Below are 17,791 nucleotides of genomic sequence, written 5' to 3'. Positions count from 1 at the left end.
TCTTTCTCCTTAATTAGGGAGATTACTGAGTCCCTGTATGCTAATTGTTAATTGCCACCTTGTGGCCCTTCCTCCCTGTGCAAAATTATTTTCTTCCCACCCTCCATTAAAAGACCCCGTTCACTAAGGAATTAGATTTGAGATTTCTATCCTCCAGGGAAGCAATCCAATAAATTAATTGAAGCCAAATTATTAAAAACCTGTGACACAGGTTCATAATTCTTTATTCGAATCCGTAGAGCCAGACATATTTCAGAATTCACAACTTTCCAGATTTCAGAAAAACATTACTGTGACAGTAGCCCACAATCAAACCTATTAATATTTTTTCAAGAAAATGTATGCATATCACACTACATAAAAGAGGTAAAGACTACAAATAGCTTTAAAACAGTTCAGTTTGGGTTTTGCTACCAATGAGCTGGCACCAAATTTAAGAAACAAAATCCCAGTTTTCAGAGTCATTTAGAGTTTGAATTTGTGGATAAGGAATTGTGGAACTTCATCTCAGTGTGGTATCTTTCACTGAGGATTTTTAAAGCGAGGCCATGTTTTAGCCCAAAGTTACTAATGTTTCATAATATATAGTAATAGAAAATATGTCTTGGGAACTAGGAAGAAGGATTTTGGTTAAAGAGAGCTTTGCCAGTGACATTTAAATCATAACCTGTAGATTACTTCCTGCTCCATATATGACAGTAAGATCATTCAATTTATACTCTTTTTTGGAAAGATTCCACTGAATGATCCATGAAGGTTACAGAACAGGAGAATCTAAATTTCCATTCAGAGTAAAATGTTGTGAATGCATTTTCCTTACTCTAGGTGAGGAATTCCGCCCTCCTCCTCAGCCAAACCATGTGTGAAAAATGCTACATTGAAGCCCAGGCAGGCTGGCCACTGATTGACTACATCTTCTCCCAGTTTGCAATGTCCAACAAGAATCTGGTACGAAGGGGGCGCCATTTTGAGTGCTGCCCTGTAGCAAGTTCAGTTGACTCAACTGGATTTAAAAAAATATCTGTGGTCCAAGTTAGAAACTGACTTAGAGGTTATATTTTAGCCTTATCACTTTCATTAATAAATTTTTCAGCTTCTAGTGTTCTCGGTTTTCTTTCAGTGATATCCTTTTTAACTTATAATAAACCCAAGGTAGGTTAAATCAGTTTTTCCTAAAAAGGAGGCAACCTGGCCTCAAAAGCTTGGGGGTGGTTTGGAGAGAGGCAGAGAAAGTGAATTGTTTCTAGAACACAAGAAACATCCATACTTGTTACACCGGTTCCTCTGGATGAAGAGCCTGAAAAACATGTGCTTAAGATCTCAGTAATCTTAGCAAATTCATTGCAACTGAAATTACAGTCCACTCCACTAGGAAGCAGTGTCATTGGAAATTTTTGCCCCAGAGAAAAAGCGGAAAGGCCTGAGGGAGAAAAGGAGTAATTGCACTCCAAGGATCCTCACAATGTTTGCTTTTTTGCTTCAGCCAGGGGTGTTTTTTTCTAACCCATTCCTCCAAAGAGCACTTTAAAACAGGATTAGATACTGGAGACCAAGATTGCTGGATTCCACAAGCCCTTTAAGTTGAGTGACAGCATCCTCCACCCCAGAGGCTAAGAACATCTCCAAGTAAGGTCAGAGGCGACCGACAGCAGGGATTATGAACCAGTCACCTATTTCATCTTTCTTAAAGGAGAAACCAATAAAACCTAACCCCCAGGAGACCAAAAAGGGAGAGAAATGTATCCAAGAAACAAGCCTGGAGGTCTTAAAAACCCTGGACGCACTGATCATTGGAATGCCTTAGGTAAGGGGTCTTTTGTCACCACTCATAGTTAACTTGATCACCTTTCTAAAGCTCTGTCCATTTAGGAGTAAAGATACGAGTGGGTACTCCATGTGTCATCAGCTTTTTGATGCTCTGACTACAGGAAGTATGTTGGGAGGCTCAGTGCCAGCACATAATAGTTCCTCAAAAACAGGTGTAAAATTAGCTAAGTAATCTTTTATATCTGGATGGCAAATGGCAGTTTATAAACATCTTCATATATTATTTTTCTTCTTCCCCTGACATACTTGGACACATATCGTAAGTGGTGATTCTAACACAGTGAATGCTAAACTTTCACCATTTATCTGGGAAGGTGTTAAAAGCACACATTCTCAGACCTCATTTGAGGCCTAATATAACCTGAACCTCAAGGGGAGGAGCCTTAGAATCTGCATTTTGCTGAAGCAAAACAACCTGGAAAAGGATTTAATGGCCAGAAATACATGGCACAGCCAGGAGACAATCAAAAGGCCAGTTTAAGGGGATCACAGGCTTTATCTAGGATGGTTTTCTTAAGGTGTGGGTTTTGGATTACCAGGGCTATTTATTTTAAAATGCAGATTTTCAGGCCACATGCCAGACCTACATGAATCAGTGTATCTGGGCATGGGGCCCATAAATCTGCATGCAAATAAATTCCAACATTTCTGATGTATATTAAAGTTTGGGAAATTCTGATCTAGTAGTAAATGATGAAAGAGTAGTCTAAGGCCAGACTCTAAAGGGTCTGAAATGCCAAATTCCTTCCTTGTCCTTGATAAGCCAATGAAAATTTTAAGCAAAGGCTAAACACTTTAAATGATAACTGTAGGAAATCAGTGTATTGACATTGATTTAAGAGTAGACACTGATTTAAGAGTAGACTAAGCACAAAGAGTCTACATATGAGATGAGATGAGATTCATAGGGACTGGAACTGGGTCATAATAGTAGGAAGGGCAATATGGAAGGGCGTGAGAAATCTTACAGTTTAAGAAAGACTAGGCTTGGGACTTCCCTGGTGGCGCAGTGGTTGAGAATCTGCCTGCCAATGCAGGGGACACGGGTTCGAGCCCTGGTCCGGGAAGATCCCACATGCCTCAGAGCAACTAAGCCCGTGCGCCACAACTACCAAGCCTGCGCTCTAGAGCCCATGCTCCGCAACAAGAGAGGCCACTGCAATGAGGAGCCCGCACACTGCAACAAAATCCTAACACAGCTAAAAAATAAATAAATAAGTAATAAAAAAAATAAAATTGTTTTTTAAAGAAAAGCCTTAGGCTTAGGCTTGGTGATTAAATACAGATGCCAAGACAAAGGGAAGAGTCCAAGTTGACACCTAAGTTTCCATTAAGACTTGAACCATAAATGGAGTTTTTCAGGGGACATGAAACATACAGACTACAGAAATCAGGTGTTGCAGATTTCCAGATTGAGGAGATCAGCACCTGGGGAATTCCCTGGGGATCCAGTGGTTAGGACTTGGCCCTTTCACTGCAGGGGCCCTGTGTTCAATCCCTGGTCAAGGAACTAAGATCCTGAAAGCCATGTGGTATGGCCAAAAATAAATTAATTGATTAAAGAAGAAGAAGAAGATCAGCACCTGTAGCATACACAGCAACAGCAGCCCAATCGCCATCCCTTCCCCATCATTCTCACTTTGGACAGTCCCACTCCAGTCTTGGAGTTTGGAGAAATATTGGGGGCATTTTGGGTTGTCATATTGACAAGGGGTTTAATGGCACTTGGTGAGTGGAACCCAGCCCTTCCTGCAGTGACCCACAATGGCGACGTGTCCTGTCCTAAATTCCAGCGGCAATGCCTCACGGAGAAACACTGCAAGTAGCATCTGAAAGTGAATGTGCTGTGCAGAGACTGTGTTTCATGATTTCATTTTGATTTGGCCTGAAGAGCAAAATAATAACATGTGACAGAAAGTTTTCTAAATTAGAGGGAAACACACACAGAGAGGACCAAGAGGAATAATGAAAAAGAATAAGTAATCCTTGCATCTTGCCTTATGTTTTCCACAGGCGCTATGGCCAAGAATCCTGACTTTTGTGGTACCTGCAGAACATATGGGAATGCTGAAATACCTGTTTAATATCATCAGAATTCTGTTTATGGCAGAGGAGAGGAAGAAGAATAATGCCAAGGAGTCAACAGCACTTGTCATCTCTACAGGAGCTGGTTTGTACATTCAAAAACAAAGCAAAATATTTCTCTTATGAGAGACTAGTTTCCAGAAAGGCTACAGGGCTTTGCGTGTAAACCCAAGCCCCATCTTATTTTTTCTAGGCCCCATAGCAGTAACGAAAATTGCTTTCTCTTTCTAGTGAAACTTCCTTCACCACAACAGCTACTGGCCAGACTTCTGGTGAGTGAGTTATGAAAAACCATTGTGGTATGAATTTAAACCAATATAGACAATTCAGTTCCAAATAAATGATAATAAAAATTATATAGATATTCCCAAACAAAAGAAACACTAAAATGGCATAATAAATGTTCTGCTATACTAATGACACTGATGAAGATTTATTATTCGCAAGATTATCTTCTCACTCGGTAATGTTTGTTAAACTTCATTTATGATTTTTTAAATAAACATAGACTGAATTTGATCCATAAGAACCATTCAAACAAATTCCACATCTGTTGTTTAGATTTCTCTCTCTCTTTCTGGCCACATATGTGCTTGAGCACTATTTCCACATGCCCTTATTTAATTAATAGATATATCTAAGTGTTGGTATGTTTCATTTATTTTTGGTTGATGGTTTCCATATATTTTTACACCTTTATCCTCAGAAGAAAATTGGACAGATGGATTGTCTAAGTATTAGCTTTGATCTAGAATAAGTAAGAATAGACTGTGATGGTTTGTTAGAAGATTATCTAATGAAGGATTCAAGAGAATCCAGAACAGTGATAAAAAGGAAAAGGTAGGTGAGCCTTTTAAATATCCCTGAGTTGATTAACAATTTTTCCTCCTTCCTCCAGGTAATATCTATGCTCGCCAGTTTAGGGAAATTATGTGGGGTCGGTGCAATGGGACTTTTGAAGATATTGCCTGAGATAATTCACCCAAATTTGGTAGAGCTATGGAAAACACGCATACCTGAGCTCCTGCAGCCTCTGGAAGGTATAAGGGAGTGGGATCAGGTCTTTATCCAAGGAGGCAAGAACACAAGGAAATGAGGCACCACTTCTATGTCTTAAGCCATTAGTGATCATATTAGGCAATAAAAACAATGAACTTGACATGCAAGGTAGACAGCTCTATTTTATCCTGGACTCCTTATGTTCTGATTCTCTACCAAATACTTATATTGATATTATAAGAGGATGTAGCCTGGACCATTCAACTGAGTCGGGATTTCAACAAGCAAATGGACAGTTACAGCAACACCTCTGTTGAGAAGGTTGGTTTTTCAGCTCAGAGACCTTAGCTTCTACTTTATGACCAAAAGGAGGGAGAAATGGTTAGAAAAATGCTCCCTTCTCTTCACCTTACATTTGACCAAAAGTTACAGGGCCACACCTATCTGGTTTCCATTGGGCCAGTCTTGTGAGGCTGGCTACAAGGAATAATCTACTACAATTTTTTAAAAACTTGAAAAAAAAGAATGCTCAAAGGCCACTTCTTTCATTCCTCTCTCTCCACATGACCTCTACCAAACCCTCCACATTGTAACCATCCATTCCAAATGGGGTTTGAATCCAGCTTCTGCTACTTACTGCTTATGTAGCTTTAGGTAAATTTGTTAACCTCTCCGGAGCCTCAGTATACTCACCAACAAAATGGAAATTTTATCTACCTCTGAGGATTGTAATGTTATGAGGGTTCAATGAGATAAAGTATATAAAGTCCCAAGTGAAGTGCCTGGCACATGGTGTGTGTTCAGTAAAAAGTAGATGGTGGTTATCATTGTGGTTATATTATTCTTAATTTTTTTTTTCCTGAAAAAACATTTCCTAAGTCCTTAAGTGTTCCCAGTATTAAGTGTCTCCTCCCACAAATTCTTTATTAGCAACCTCCAACTCTTCTATGTAATTTTCAAAATTCCCCTCACTGATTGACCCTCTAATTTGGTACAGAGTACTGATTCTCCAAATTGGTCTATCCAGCCTGCAGACACACCCATCAGGAAGATTTGGTGAGCAGTGACTCATCTTCTTTTACACGAACTAGCCTTGTGCATCTCATGTAGTACCATTCATCCAACAGCTTCCAAACCCACAAGATTAGTCCAAGATAATGGTGGTATGAGTAGGCAGAGCAATTCAAGCAATGAGCTGCTTAGATGGCTCTAAACCTTTACACTTAACACCAGAAAAGTAAGTGTACCAACTAGCTTTAGAAGCATAACAAACTTACCCCTGGTGGCTTAAAATAACAGGCACCTAGTTAGCTTACAATTTTGCAAGTTGACCGTTTGAGTTGGGCTCAACTGGGCAGTCTTCTGATCTCAACTAGCCTCACTGCAGTGCACTGGGGATTGGCTGGTCTGGGATGATCTTAACTAGGACAGCTTTTTTCTGCTACTTCTAGTCCCTCATCCTCCCGCAGGCTTGCTCTCATGGTGGGGGGCGAGGAAGTATGCAATGTCTCCTGAGGTCTCATCTCAGAAGGGGCATACTATTGCTTCTACCAATTCCATTGACAAAAGCAAGTCACAAGACCAGCCCAGATGCAAGGAATGGAGAAACAGACTCGTCTTGCTAAGAGCTGCAAACTCCCATAGCAGGATAGAGGTGGGACAGAAAGGTTATGGCTATTTTTGCCATCAATGACATTTTTTTCCCCCAATCCTGGTTTTCTGATTTCTGGGATTCCTAGCCAAGTCCCCGAGTAAGAATGCACCATACATTGAATCTCGACCAAATTCAGCAGAGAAGCAACAGTTCAGCAGCACTGGGGGCCACTGAGGCTAGCTAGCCCTTCACATGTAAGTCATATTTCCCCCTGATCAAACCAATTTTTTCTCAGCACAAGACTTTTCCAGACTCTTTTCCTGTCCTTCTCCCAAGATGGAGTTAAAGAGACTCTAGCAGCTTTGACCCTAATTAATATTTACTCCAGTGCTGTAAACAGTTTTCCTCATTATGATTCCGTGATCATGGGGGTCTTTTGCCTGGACAACCGAGAGTGAAGTGGCTTCTACCTTGTCACATTCTTACTCTGATTTTACTCTTACTCTGGTAGTTCTTCCACCTGTTTTATCACCTTAGGTCCCCCTCTCATCCCAAGTCAGACTAATGTGTACAATTTCTCCTGAATGTACTAATTTAACTTCATTTGTTACTACTAGAGTTTCCTTTCCTCCTGTGCCATACATCCTTTCTGATCAATAATGACCACTCCATAGCTACAATCCTTGGGGCTCTTCAGGGTCCTCAGAGTGGACTTCCAACTGGCCACTTTACTCTCCTGTGTGTAACAAGATGGACAGTCTAAATAAAGAGATGCCAATCTGGTATTATATAGCTGTATATACACACATGTTCATATCCCTATTTACGTCCAGGAGTGTGCTATACTGTTCAAACGTGAGCCACTGAGGGGCTGCCCCACACCTCTAGGCATGGCTCTACATCACACGTGGCCTCTAACGAAAGATGACAGGAAGACACGACTTTCCTACTTGCCTTTTCTCTATCCCCACACTGCAGAAGTAACCAGGGTAGGGCTGGTATAATGAATCCAACATTCTCACCACCTGTAAGGGAGGTGGAAGCCACAGAATGATTCCCCACATGCCCCGCCTCCAGTGTTCCTCCATGGGGTGCTTTCCCTCCCCAGTTTAGAGTTCCTTACTAAAGACACAATGCGTGTGTAAAAGTTCCTATGTGAATTTTCTCCTTCACTCCTAATACCATTCTGGCAGCACTTCTGGACAACTCACTCTACTCCTGGGAGAGAGATAATAGTAGAGCATACAAAGTATTATTTTCAAAATTACTATACTCTAAATCTCCTAAACTATAAACTAAGTCAATATACTGTGGAGTTTGAGAATATCTGATGACATTACCTTCAAAATTACCCAATTTTATTGAGCATGTTAATGCAATGAACACTTATTAGCTACCAGTGACTGTCCACTGGAAATAATCAATAAGACCCTCTGCAACCAAGAACTGAAATTCTGAGCATAGAGACAAATAAGAAAATAAAAAATTACAGTAGAGAGTGAAAGGTATTATGATGGTGGAGTACATGGCATAGAGGAGGGCAGAAGAACACAGGTAGAGGACAGAGCCTTGGCAGCGGGGAACGCTTTGAAGAGATAGTATAGGAAAGTACATGGTTAGTAAGCAGTCATAAGTTACCTCAATGTCTTTTCTTCAAATGACTGTTTTAACTTTCCATTTTTCATCAGTCTTGCTTTCCGACCTTTAACTGTGTTGCTTGTCCTTTGTTTTCCAGAAATTTCTTTGGAAAGCCTTGGGAACCACCTTTGTAAGCTCACAGATTAAGGAATCTCTGGCTGCCCCCAACCACCTGGGGGACCAACACCAGGTGGGGCCCCTTTCTCTCAATTTCCTCTCACGATAATGATAATGAATTCCCTCTGGAAAACCTCTGACAGTTCTTACGTTAATGTCTTACTCATTCAGCATTATCCATGTATTCAAGAGAGTCCAACAGAATTTTTCAGAAAAATGAAACTTCCTTATTTAAATATCAATGCTTCATTATCTCACCAGGTTTGTGAAAATATTGAAAAATGAATTTTTTTTTTTTGTTTTTTTGCCGTACGCGGGCCTCTCACTGTTGTGGCCTCTCCTGTTGCGGAGCACAGGCTCTGGACGCACAGGCTCAGCGGCCATGGCTCACGGGCCCAGCCGCTCCGCGGCACGTGGGATCCTCCCGGACCGGGGCACGAACCTGTGTCCCCTGCATCGGCAGGCGGACTCTCAACCACTGCGGCACCAGGGAAGCCCTGAAAAATGAATTTTAATCACTCTTACTTAACAAGAGTATTTTAAATATATTTTGACCTCGGCTTTATAACTTAAGAGTATGATTGTAAGTATCAAAATCATCAAACTTGTAAGCTGAAAGTAAGCTTATATACCATTGGTTTTCCACCTAGAGAAAATATAAGTATAACCTGGAGAGTTTTTGCAGTGTTTTTGCCTCTTCCCTACCCTAGCCTAAGCTGGAGAGCATATGTGAATGTGGAAGAAAAAGGAAGATGTCTGTTAAAAAAAAAAAAAAAAAAAAAAAACTCTGCAAGGCTAATAAAGACCAGCTAGTAAAAAATAAATTTTCATAGTCTGTCTTGTTATATACTCTTCTCAGAAATTCTCAGATGTTTAGGGTCCTTTCCCCGTCGTAAATGGCTAGAAACCACTAGACTTACAGAACTTTTGAAACTCTTCCTTCTCAGATATCCTGTCATCACATTTCTCATTGGCATTATTCCTAGCACCATTTTTCCCATCCTAATTGCCCTTTTAGCTCTGCTCTGGGCTAGGAAACAATGTCAGTTTATTTCAGATATAAGCATACAATATGGCCATCATTCAACATCTGAGGGGTTCACAAACTTTAAAAGATGAACTTTGTGACATCCATTTGAGCTTCTGAAATTACTCTTTTACTTAACTTTACTTCAAGTTCTTGAGTGTGTCCCAAACACTCAAGTAACTTAGTGAATGACCTCTGGATGGGTAAGGTGTTAACGCATAACTTTCTTAGTCACACTGAGCCTGCTGGCATTCCATCTCCTGAGCATGACTCTCTCCCTCAGGTGACACCTGAGCTCTGATTCTGATGTCAGACTAGCTGGATTCAAATCTTGCCTCTACAACATGCTACCTACATCTCTCAGGTTCTTCCAAGTAAAACAGGGGAAAATAGAAGCCTTCTCAAAGTTCTTATTCATGGATAGTGCTTAGTGAACGGTTTCAGGAGAAAAAGAGCTGAGGTTGCAACTGTGAGGAACTGGAGAGAGAAAATGGACTCAGGGAAAGATGTAGGACATCGGTGCAGATTTGAGGGCCCCACTGGGGGTTGAAATCACCTTCTACTGGCACCTATTTTCTCAGTGAGGTCACTTTTTTTTCCAGTAGCCTCCTGCAGATGAGGTGTAGGGATAGGTGATCAGCAAGATTGGGAGTCAGATTTATCCAGGGCTTGGGTTTTGCCAAACTTCCATGATAGAAAGACAGTGGGACGTAGGTGGAAAAGTAGGGGAAGGAGTTAAGACGTTAGGAAGATGGGTTTGGAGAGGAGAAACACAGAGCACTGTGGGGAGAACAGGACCCAGAGGCTGAAAGAAACAGAGAGGTTTATATCTTAGGCCATGACCAAGGAACACAGAGACTTCAGGCCACAAGCCTTTAAACATCTCTTCCAAGCATCTTCTGATAATGGAGAGTATGTAGCCTGGTATCTGAGGGCTAAGAACAGTGCTGGTTGAGACCTTGGTGACAGTGGTCATGGTGGTTCTAGCCAGATTATGCAATCAGATGAAATATAACAGGACTCATAAACAAACTGCCATGAAGGTACAGTGGTGAAGTGAGCCTCGAGCAAGAGAGGTGGGAAATGTGGGCAAGGGGGGAATATGACCCCAGAGCATGAAACAGGAGCTACCAGCTTTCAACATTTTGGCCACGTGAGATATAGTAAGGGTTCAGCAGGAGAGGGATCCTATAGAAATGACAGTCAACTCTAGCTCAAAAAAACCTCCACTGGCTTCCCACTAGTCTAAGATTAGAAATCCAAATTCCTGGCTGTGGCCTGAAAGTCTCTGCTCAGACCAACCCCCACTTCCTCTCACACCTCATCCTGCATTTCCCCTTGATTGTTCCTTCTCCCCTCCTTGATGGACCTCAGGGCCTTTGCACTTACTCCATCTCTTTAGAATTCTGCTTCCCAGGTAGTCCAATGGCTCAGTCTCTTGCTTATTTCAGGACTCTTCTCCATGTCACCCTTGTATTAAGGCCTTCTCTGGGCACCCCATTTATATTGCCAACTCCCCCCAGTGTGCAGCTTCTACTCTTTTCCTATTTTTTTTTTTTTTTTTTTTTTTTGCTTTTCTTATCTCCATAGCACTTTATCACCTTCTGACATACTATACATTTACATGCTTACCAAATTTATGGTTCACTTTATGTCACTTCTCTGTCACTTCCCCGTGACTTCCTCTGGTTGTACACTCAAAAGAATGGGGGGGGGGCTTCCCTGGTGGCACAGTGGTTGAGAGTCCGCCTGCCGCTGCAGGGGACATGGGTTCGTGCACTGGTCTGGGAAGGTCCCACATGCTGCAGAGTGGCTAGGCCCGTGAGTCATGGCCGCTAAGCCTGTGCGTCCGGAGCCTGTGCTCCGCAACGGGAGAGGCCACAACAGTGAGAGGCCCATGTACCGCAAAAAAAAAAAAAAAAAAAAAAAAAAAGATGGGGAGTTTGATGTGTTTTGTTCAATCCTGTATCTCCTGCACCTAGAAGAGTTCCTGACACATAATGGGTGCTCAATATATATTTGTTGAATAGATGAATAAATTCAAAATGTCCTATCTTTTCTGATTTTAGGGAATAACATTTATCTTAGGATACTGTGCCGAGAACCACTTTGAAATTGTTTTAAAAGTTCTTAAAACATTCCAAGACCAGGAAAAGTTTTCCATGAATCGATGCAAGGTAAAAAGAAGAATTTTCTCCTCCAAAGCCCTTGGTCATTGCAAAGGCAAATGACACTGACTCCTTCAGTGTATATCCTTTCTCCGTATTATACTTGCTCCCGTCCCCAGGTCTTTATTCCAGGTCAGAACTGTCCGAACCCAGGCCCTGAAGAATGACCAGCTAGGTAACAAGTCTCCTCCACTTTCTGTCACTAATGCTGACCTGGGAGGCCCTAAGGAGCTCCGTGTGTGCCTAGGTGTGTCCAAGCTGCTCAGGCCTCATGGACAGTTTCCATTGTGTACACCCTGCTTTTCCTAAAGGAGAAGAATTTAATGAGTAAAAATTAATGCAAGCCTTCTCACAGGTACCTCTCAACGCCTGACAGATCCACAACACCGTCCCGTGTGTTTAAATTTATATAGGCAAGAGTGTCAGCTTTAGACTAATTGTAATAATCTCAGTCCCATTTCTTAACCCCCGTAGTGGCCCATAGAATTAGGAAAAAATAGGAGAGAAAAAGAAACTCCTTCAGCCATATTTTTTATGTCTCTCTTTCCTCCTCTTCAGGGTTATTTTCTCTGGGAAAAAGAGCCTGACCAAGACTGACGTCATGGTAATCTATGGAGCCGTGGCCCTCCATGCTCCCAAGAGGCAGCTCCTCACCAGGCTGGATCAAGACATTGTATCCCAAGTCCTGTTTCTTTATGGCCAGTGCTCTCAGGTAATGACCAACACAGGGCCACCTCGATTTCCAAGGCTGGGGTTCCCAAAACTTGGAGGGACTCAGCTCTTGGAAATCTTCATGCTCAAAGGATATAGACCAAAGGAAAGATAGGGTATGGTATAGTATGTTTGGAGGATGAGAACTTATGGAAAGACAACATTTTATTATGAAACAGAGTGATTTGTTTCTTTCTCAAGACCTTGGGCAGTTCACATCCCACCCCTCCCGTGTTGCCTTCCTAGACCAGTTGTACCCATCATGATCTCACCCTCGTTTAAACTTAAAGCAATGACTCCTGTACTACTTTAGGGCAGCTGGCTTATTACTTCCCTGTAACAGTCTCTGATGTGTTGCTAATGGTAGCTGGTTAACCTCTTATAGGGTAATACTTATAAGCCATCTAAAAGAGTGCCTCACAAATAGTAAGAGCCATTTATGTATTTTTAAGTGAATAAAATGCATCACTTGTCAATCTACTCAATCCACCTCAAGTTGTACTAATTTCCCCCTCCACCTTCAGGCCAGCCACGCCGACCATCCTTGACGCTCCTCAAACACGCCAAGGATGCTTCTGCCTCGGAACCACAAAACCGAGTTGGAATTCATCCAATCATTTCTGTCCCCCATAGCACTTTTTGTATCTTTAATAAAATGCTTTCTACATGTTGTCAGTTCAGCCATTTTGCTGATTAGTACCAAGTTAGCCACCTAAGACCCACCTAGCAATCAAGTTTAAAATATGGCTTCTCAGAGTCATTATCCAGGGAGGTTGCCTCAGTAAGTCTGGGGTGGGGTCTGCCATTTGTATTTTTTAAAGGTTTATGAATGATTCTTTTTTTTTTTTTTTTTTTTTTTTTTTTTGTGGTACGCGGGCCTCTCACTATTGTGGCCTCTCCCGTTGCGGAGCACAGGCTCTGGATGCACAGGCTTAGCGGCCATGGCTCACGGGCCCAGCTGCTCTGCGGCATGTGGGATCTTCCCGGACCGGGGCACAAACCCGTGTCCCCTGCATCGGCAGGCGGATTCTCAACCACTGAACCACCAGGGAAGCCCATGAATGATTCTTATTCCCAGCCAGGTTTAGGGGTTTTCATTGATTACCTACACATCTGCTTCTCCCATTAGATTAACAGCACCTTGATGCTATGGATTGTACTTTATGTTCCTTTATCTCCTCTTCTGTGTCCTCCACAAACCACCTCTTTGATAAATCTGTGCCCTTAACATCTATTCATGTGTGTATGTGAGAAGAATGGACTCATAGGGAGCTCATGGTATTGTAGATATAGGTACATGCTAGTGGAAGGATGTAGGGCAGTGATCCTCACACCTCAGCTGCATGAGAATTACCTGGAAAGCTTGTTAAAAATAGAGATCCCTAATGAATCAGCCTTCAGAGATGGATCACTGAATCTGTACTTTTAATGCCTTCCTCAAAAAGTGATTCTGACATACCGAAAATTTGATAAGCCATGATGAGAACTGAAAACAAAATTTTCAAAGATGTTTTATGCTACATTAATATTTAGTCCATCATTGAGGAAAATTATTATAAAAATAAAAAAGGAAAGAGACAAAGATGTTTCAGATAAAGATCACTGGACACTTTGAGGTCAGTTCTACTATAAGGTAACATTTGCACAAGACAGTACCAGAAAAACCACAGGGATCATGGGGGAAATGGGGTGAGGGGAACAACATTCAAAAAACCCCATCAATGACAAATTTAAAAAAAACAGAATTAAATTTTCAAAAGTAATTTTAAAAACATTTAGGAAATATATAAATACTACCAAGAAATGACGGCACGTTTCCTTGAAAAACACCTGAAGTCAGCTGTGCAATTTATGAGCTACTATGAAAAGGTGGTGGGAAAGAGGGTTGTCTGAAATCTGACAAACAGCTGTAATGCCAGATTTGAATGAGAGCAGCTCATCACACACTGTAAACGAAGGCAGCTGATGGATATTCGAGGTATGTGCACAAGTCTTCCTATGTGGCTCAGTTCAACTGTTGCACCTTTTTGCTCTCACAGACAAAACTGTGCATAAGTAAACTCAAAATTCAGAATATGCTAAAAGTATTCCCTCATGTATCAATTTCGTTGGAACAAATTTGCATTTTCAACACAGGCGTTGTCACAGAACTAACTATACTTCAATTCCAAAGTCAGCTGCCCTATTAACTTTCGTTTTATAACTTTTCACCGCTCTTTCTGCCAAGAGCCTTAATACCCTTTTTCTTACCAAAGTCTGATAGAGCCTCTTTAAAATCAGAAGGCTGAAGCCCAAAGGCTTGACATCTTTATGCTGCTTTCTGTAGTTTAGTCATGATTCACCCAGGGCAAAGAATCTACCAGTGTACAGGGTCTCCCTTCGAAACTGGGGGAGGGAGGCAACAGCTCCCACCAGTTGGAAGGACTCGGCATCCTGCTTCACTGTTGTCCTTCAGGTTGATGGGTGGGTCTTTTTGTTGGGATGAGGGAACTCTAACTGCTGCTGTAGTGTCTGCTTCTGCCTTTAATTTTTTTTCAGGTTCTGGGCATGGCTGTGATGAACAAGGTATGCAGGGTATGTGATATATTTGAATACCTGTGTTTGAGTATAAATATATTTGAATACAAATTATGCTCCCTGGAAGTACAGTAACCATAAATGTTCTCTTGATTTGATTCCACATGAAAGGATCCCAAAATATAACTAATTAATCCAGTTCTGAAGCCAGGAACCCTGAGCCTAATTTAAGACAGAACAAGGAGCTGTATTTGGTTCTAGGTGGTTTGGAAGTTAGACTGTAAACTAGAACAGTGTTCTTACAACTGTGGGTTGTAAACCACGGGTAGATCAGGAAATCAATTTAATATATCTAATAGATCAAAACCAGCAAAATGTTTGTAATGAAATAAAAGAGAAGAGTACATTGCATATAGCAATAATAAATATCATAAAACTTTTATTTCAGTTATGTATTATATATATATATATATTCACTATATTGTGCATGTAAGTACAGGGTAGAATTGTAAACTGTTTCCTCTTTTGATTTCTGATCAAAAATGTTTGAAAGCCACTGCTCTAGAGAAACCTCAATTTATGGTGGGAGCTGGAGGGGCTGGAGATTGACCTTAGTTTCTCAACTTCCCTGCAACTTGGATCCGAGACTAAGGTGGAGATAGCAAAAGGAGCAGAGTGTCACTCCTGTCTGGGCACATATTTCAACCCTATTTGTAGAACCGGGTGTTGTGCCTAAGACCCTGGCTTGCACTGTGAGTCGTTCTGCTTTAGGACATGGATCTGCAGATGAGTTTTATAAGAAGTATCCCGGAAATTGGCATTGCTGTCCAAGATGCTGAGGATGAGAAGTTCAAGTTTTCCTACAAGGAGGTGCTGCTGGGTTACAAGCTGGTGAGTGTGCAGGGAGGACATGGGCAAGACCCTGAGAAGTTCATTACCGAGAGTGCAGGTAATGGGTAAAACTCGCCAGTCCTGAAAAACAGACCTTGGGCATATTTCTGCCTGAGGGTGCCCAACGGTCCAATGAGGTTTCCACCTCTTTGCACCTAGAAACTCCCCTGGTCCTTCCTGAGACAGTTCACCTCCTTGTCTGTCTTGCAGGACTTCATCAGGGATGAGCCCCTGGATTCCTTGGTTAGCCTTGTTCGGTGGAAAGCCTTAATCGCCATCAGATACCTCAGGTAGAGAATTTTTCGTTTGTTCTCATTGAAAAAATATTTCCTCCCCCATATCCTCATTCTAATCAACTGACTTATTGATCGGTGCAGACTCTAGTGCACCAATCAAACATGAACACAGTTCATCAATAGGTTATTTCAAATGGGGGCTTTTTCTCTTTCCAGAGTGACAGAATTGACTGAGAGCCTGATCATTTGTTGACTCACAGGGACTAGCGGAGCTGCTTACAAGAGTCAGACTTATTGATATATGAGGACTGAAATTCCTGTGCAAAAATAATTTATCTTGGCCTGTAGGCAAATTTTAATCTTCCCATTAGAAATATATGAAACCCTTAATCACACCCTAGATTGGTTAGCAGCAATAAGCCTGAAGAAGGTAATAATTTTAAGCACATTTTAAAAATAATATTTTTCCCCTGCAGTAAAAGAAATAGAAGCTCACTGTTAAAACCTGGAAACTATAGAAAGTTTTTTAAACTAATAAAAATCATCCCAATCCTCCCCCCCTTATTATTAACATTTTGGTATATTTCCAGGTCTTTACTTCTAGACTTCCATGTTGGTTACAGAGTTTCTACTCTGCATATGATTTTTTATCCTGTTTTTTTTTTTCTCATCTCATCTTACATATTCCCATGTTATTACCAACTCCTCACAGACATCAGTCGTTTTTTATTAAATTTTTTTAGTTTTGATTGTGGTAAAATATACATGTTTATCATCTGAGCCATTTTTAAGCGTACAGTTTAGTGTGTTAAGTACTTTTACACTGTTGTGCAAAGCAATCTCCAGAACTCTTTTCATCTTGCAAAACTGAAGCTCTGTACCCGTTAAACAACTCTTCATTCTCTCCTTCCACCAGCCCTAGCAACTAACATTCTACTTTCTGTCTCTGTGAATTTTATACTTTAGGTAACTCATGTAAGTGGCATCATACAGTATTTATCTTTTGACACCTGACTTATTTCCCTTAGAACAATGTCTTCAAGGTCCATCCATGTTGTAGCATGAATCAGAATTTCATTTCTTTTTTAAGGCTGAACAATATTCCATTCTATGTGTATACCATATTTTGTTAATCCATTCATCTGTTGGACATTCATCTGATGGGTGTTCTTCACATTTTGGCTATTGTAAATAATGTTGCTATGAACATGGGTGCACAGATATTTCTTCCAAACCCTGCTTTTAATTATTTTGGGTATATACGCATAAGTAGGCCTGTTGGATCATATGGCAAGCCTATTTTTATCTTTAGAGGAACCACCATACTGCTTTCTCTGGCAGTGACACTCTTTTAAATTCCCACCAGCAGTGCACAAATGTTCTAATTTTTCTGTATCCTTGCCATCACTTTGTTATTTTCTGTTTGTTTTTACAGTAGCCATCCTAATGGGTGTGAGGTGGTATCTCATTGTGGCTTTGAGTTGCCTTTCCCTAATGATTAATGACTTTGAGCCTCTTTTCATAGTCTTATTGCCTATTTGTATATCTTCTTTGGAAAAATGTCTGTTCAATCATTTGTCCCTTTTTTTTTTTTTGGTTCTTTTTGTTGTTGTTGCATTGTAGGAGTTCTTTATATATTTTATATTCTTTCTATCCTCTATAAGGTTATTAACCCCTTATTAGATATATGATTTGCAAATATTTTCTCTCATTCCATAGGTTGTCTTTTACTCTAAATTGTGTTCTTGATGCACAGAAGTTTTTAATTTTGATGTAGGCCCATTTGTCTATTTGTACTTTCATCATCTGTGCTTTTAGTGTCATATCCAAGAAATCATTACCAAATCCAATATCACTCCCCTCTAAATGGTCTTGGAACCCTTGTTGGAAATCATCTGACCATATATACTAGAGTTTATTTCTGGGCTCTCTATTGTATTCCATTGGTCTGTATGTCTGTTTATTTATGCCAGTACTATAC

At 40.9% G+C, this 17,791-nt stretch overlaps 1 protein-coding gene across 1 annotated transcript in view; it reads left to right on the top strand.

Annotated features, from left to right (window-relative positions):
* The window catches only part of MROH2B (maestro heat like repeat family member 2B), a 54,026-nt gene that overhangs the window by 15,184 nt on the left and 21,051 nt on the right, over positions 1-17,791 (top strand). Inside the window, 12 exon segments of the mRNA XM_059062334.1 lie at positions 826-948; positions 1,691-1,804; positions 3,841-3,997; positions 4,144-4,184; positions 4,811-4,962; positions 5,088-5,232; positions 8,241-8,333; positions 11,357-11,463; positions 12,014-12,167; positions 14,705-14,731; positions 15,455-15,574; positions 15,785-15,864. Coding sequence (XP_058918317.1) covers positions 826-948; positions 1,691-1,804; positions 3,841-3,997; positions 4,144-4,184; positions 4,811-4,962; positions 5,088-5,232; positions 8,241-8,333; positions 11,357-11,463; positions 12,014-12,167; positions 14,705-14,731; positions 15,455-15,574; positions 15,785-15,864 — 1,313 coding nt within the window.

This window comes from Kogia breviceps, chromosome 4, assembly GCF_026419965.1.
Source record: "Kogia breviceps isolate mKogBre1 chromosome 4, mKogBre1 haplotype 1, whole genome shotgun sequence".
Classification (NCBI taxonomy): Eukaryota; Metazoa; Chordata; class Mammalia; order Artiodactyla; family Physeteridae; genus Kogia; species Kogia breviceps.
The sequence above is the reverse complement of the archived record's forward strand: the minus strand, read 5'-3'. Positions and strand labels throughout refer to the sequence as shown.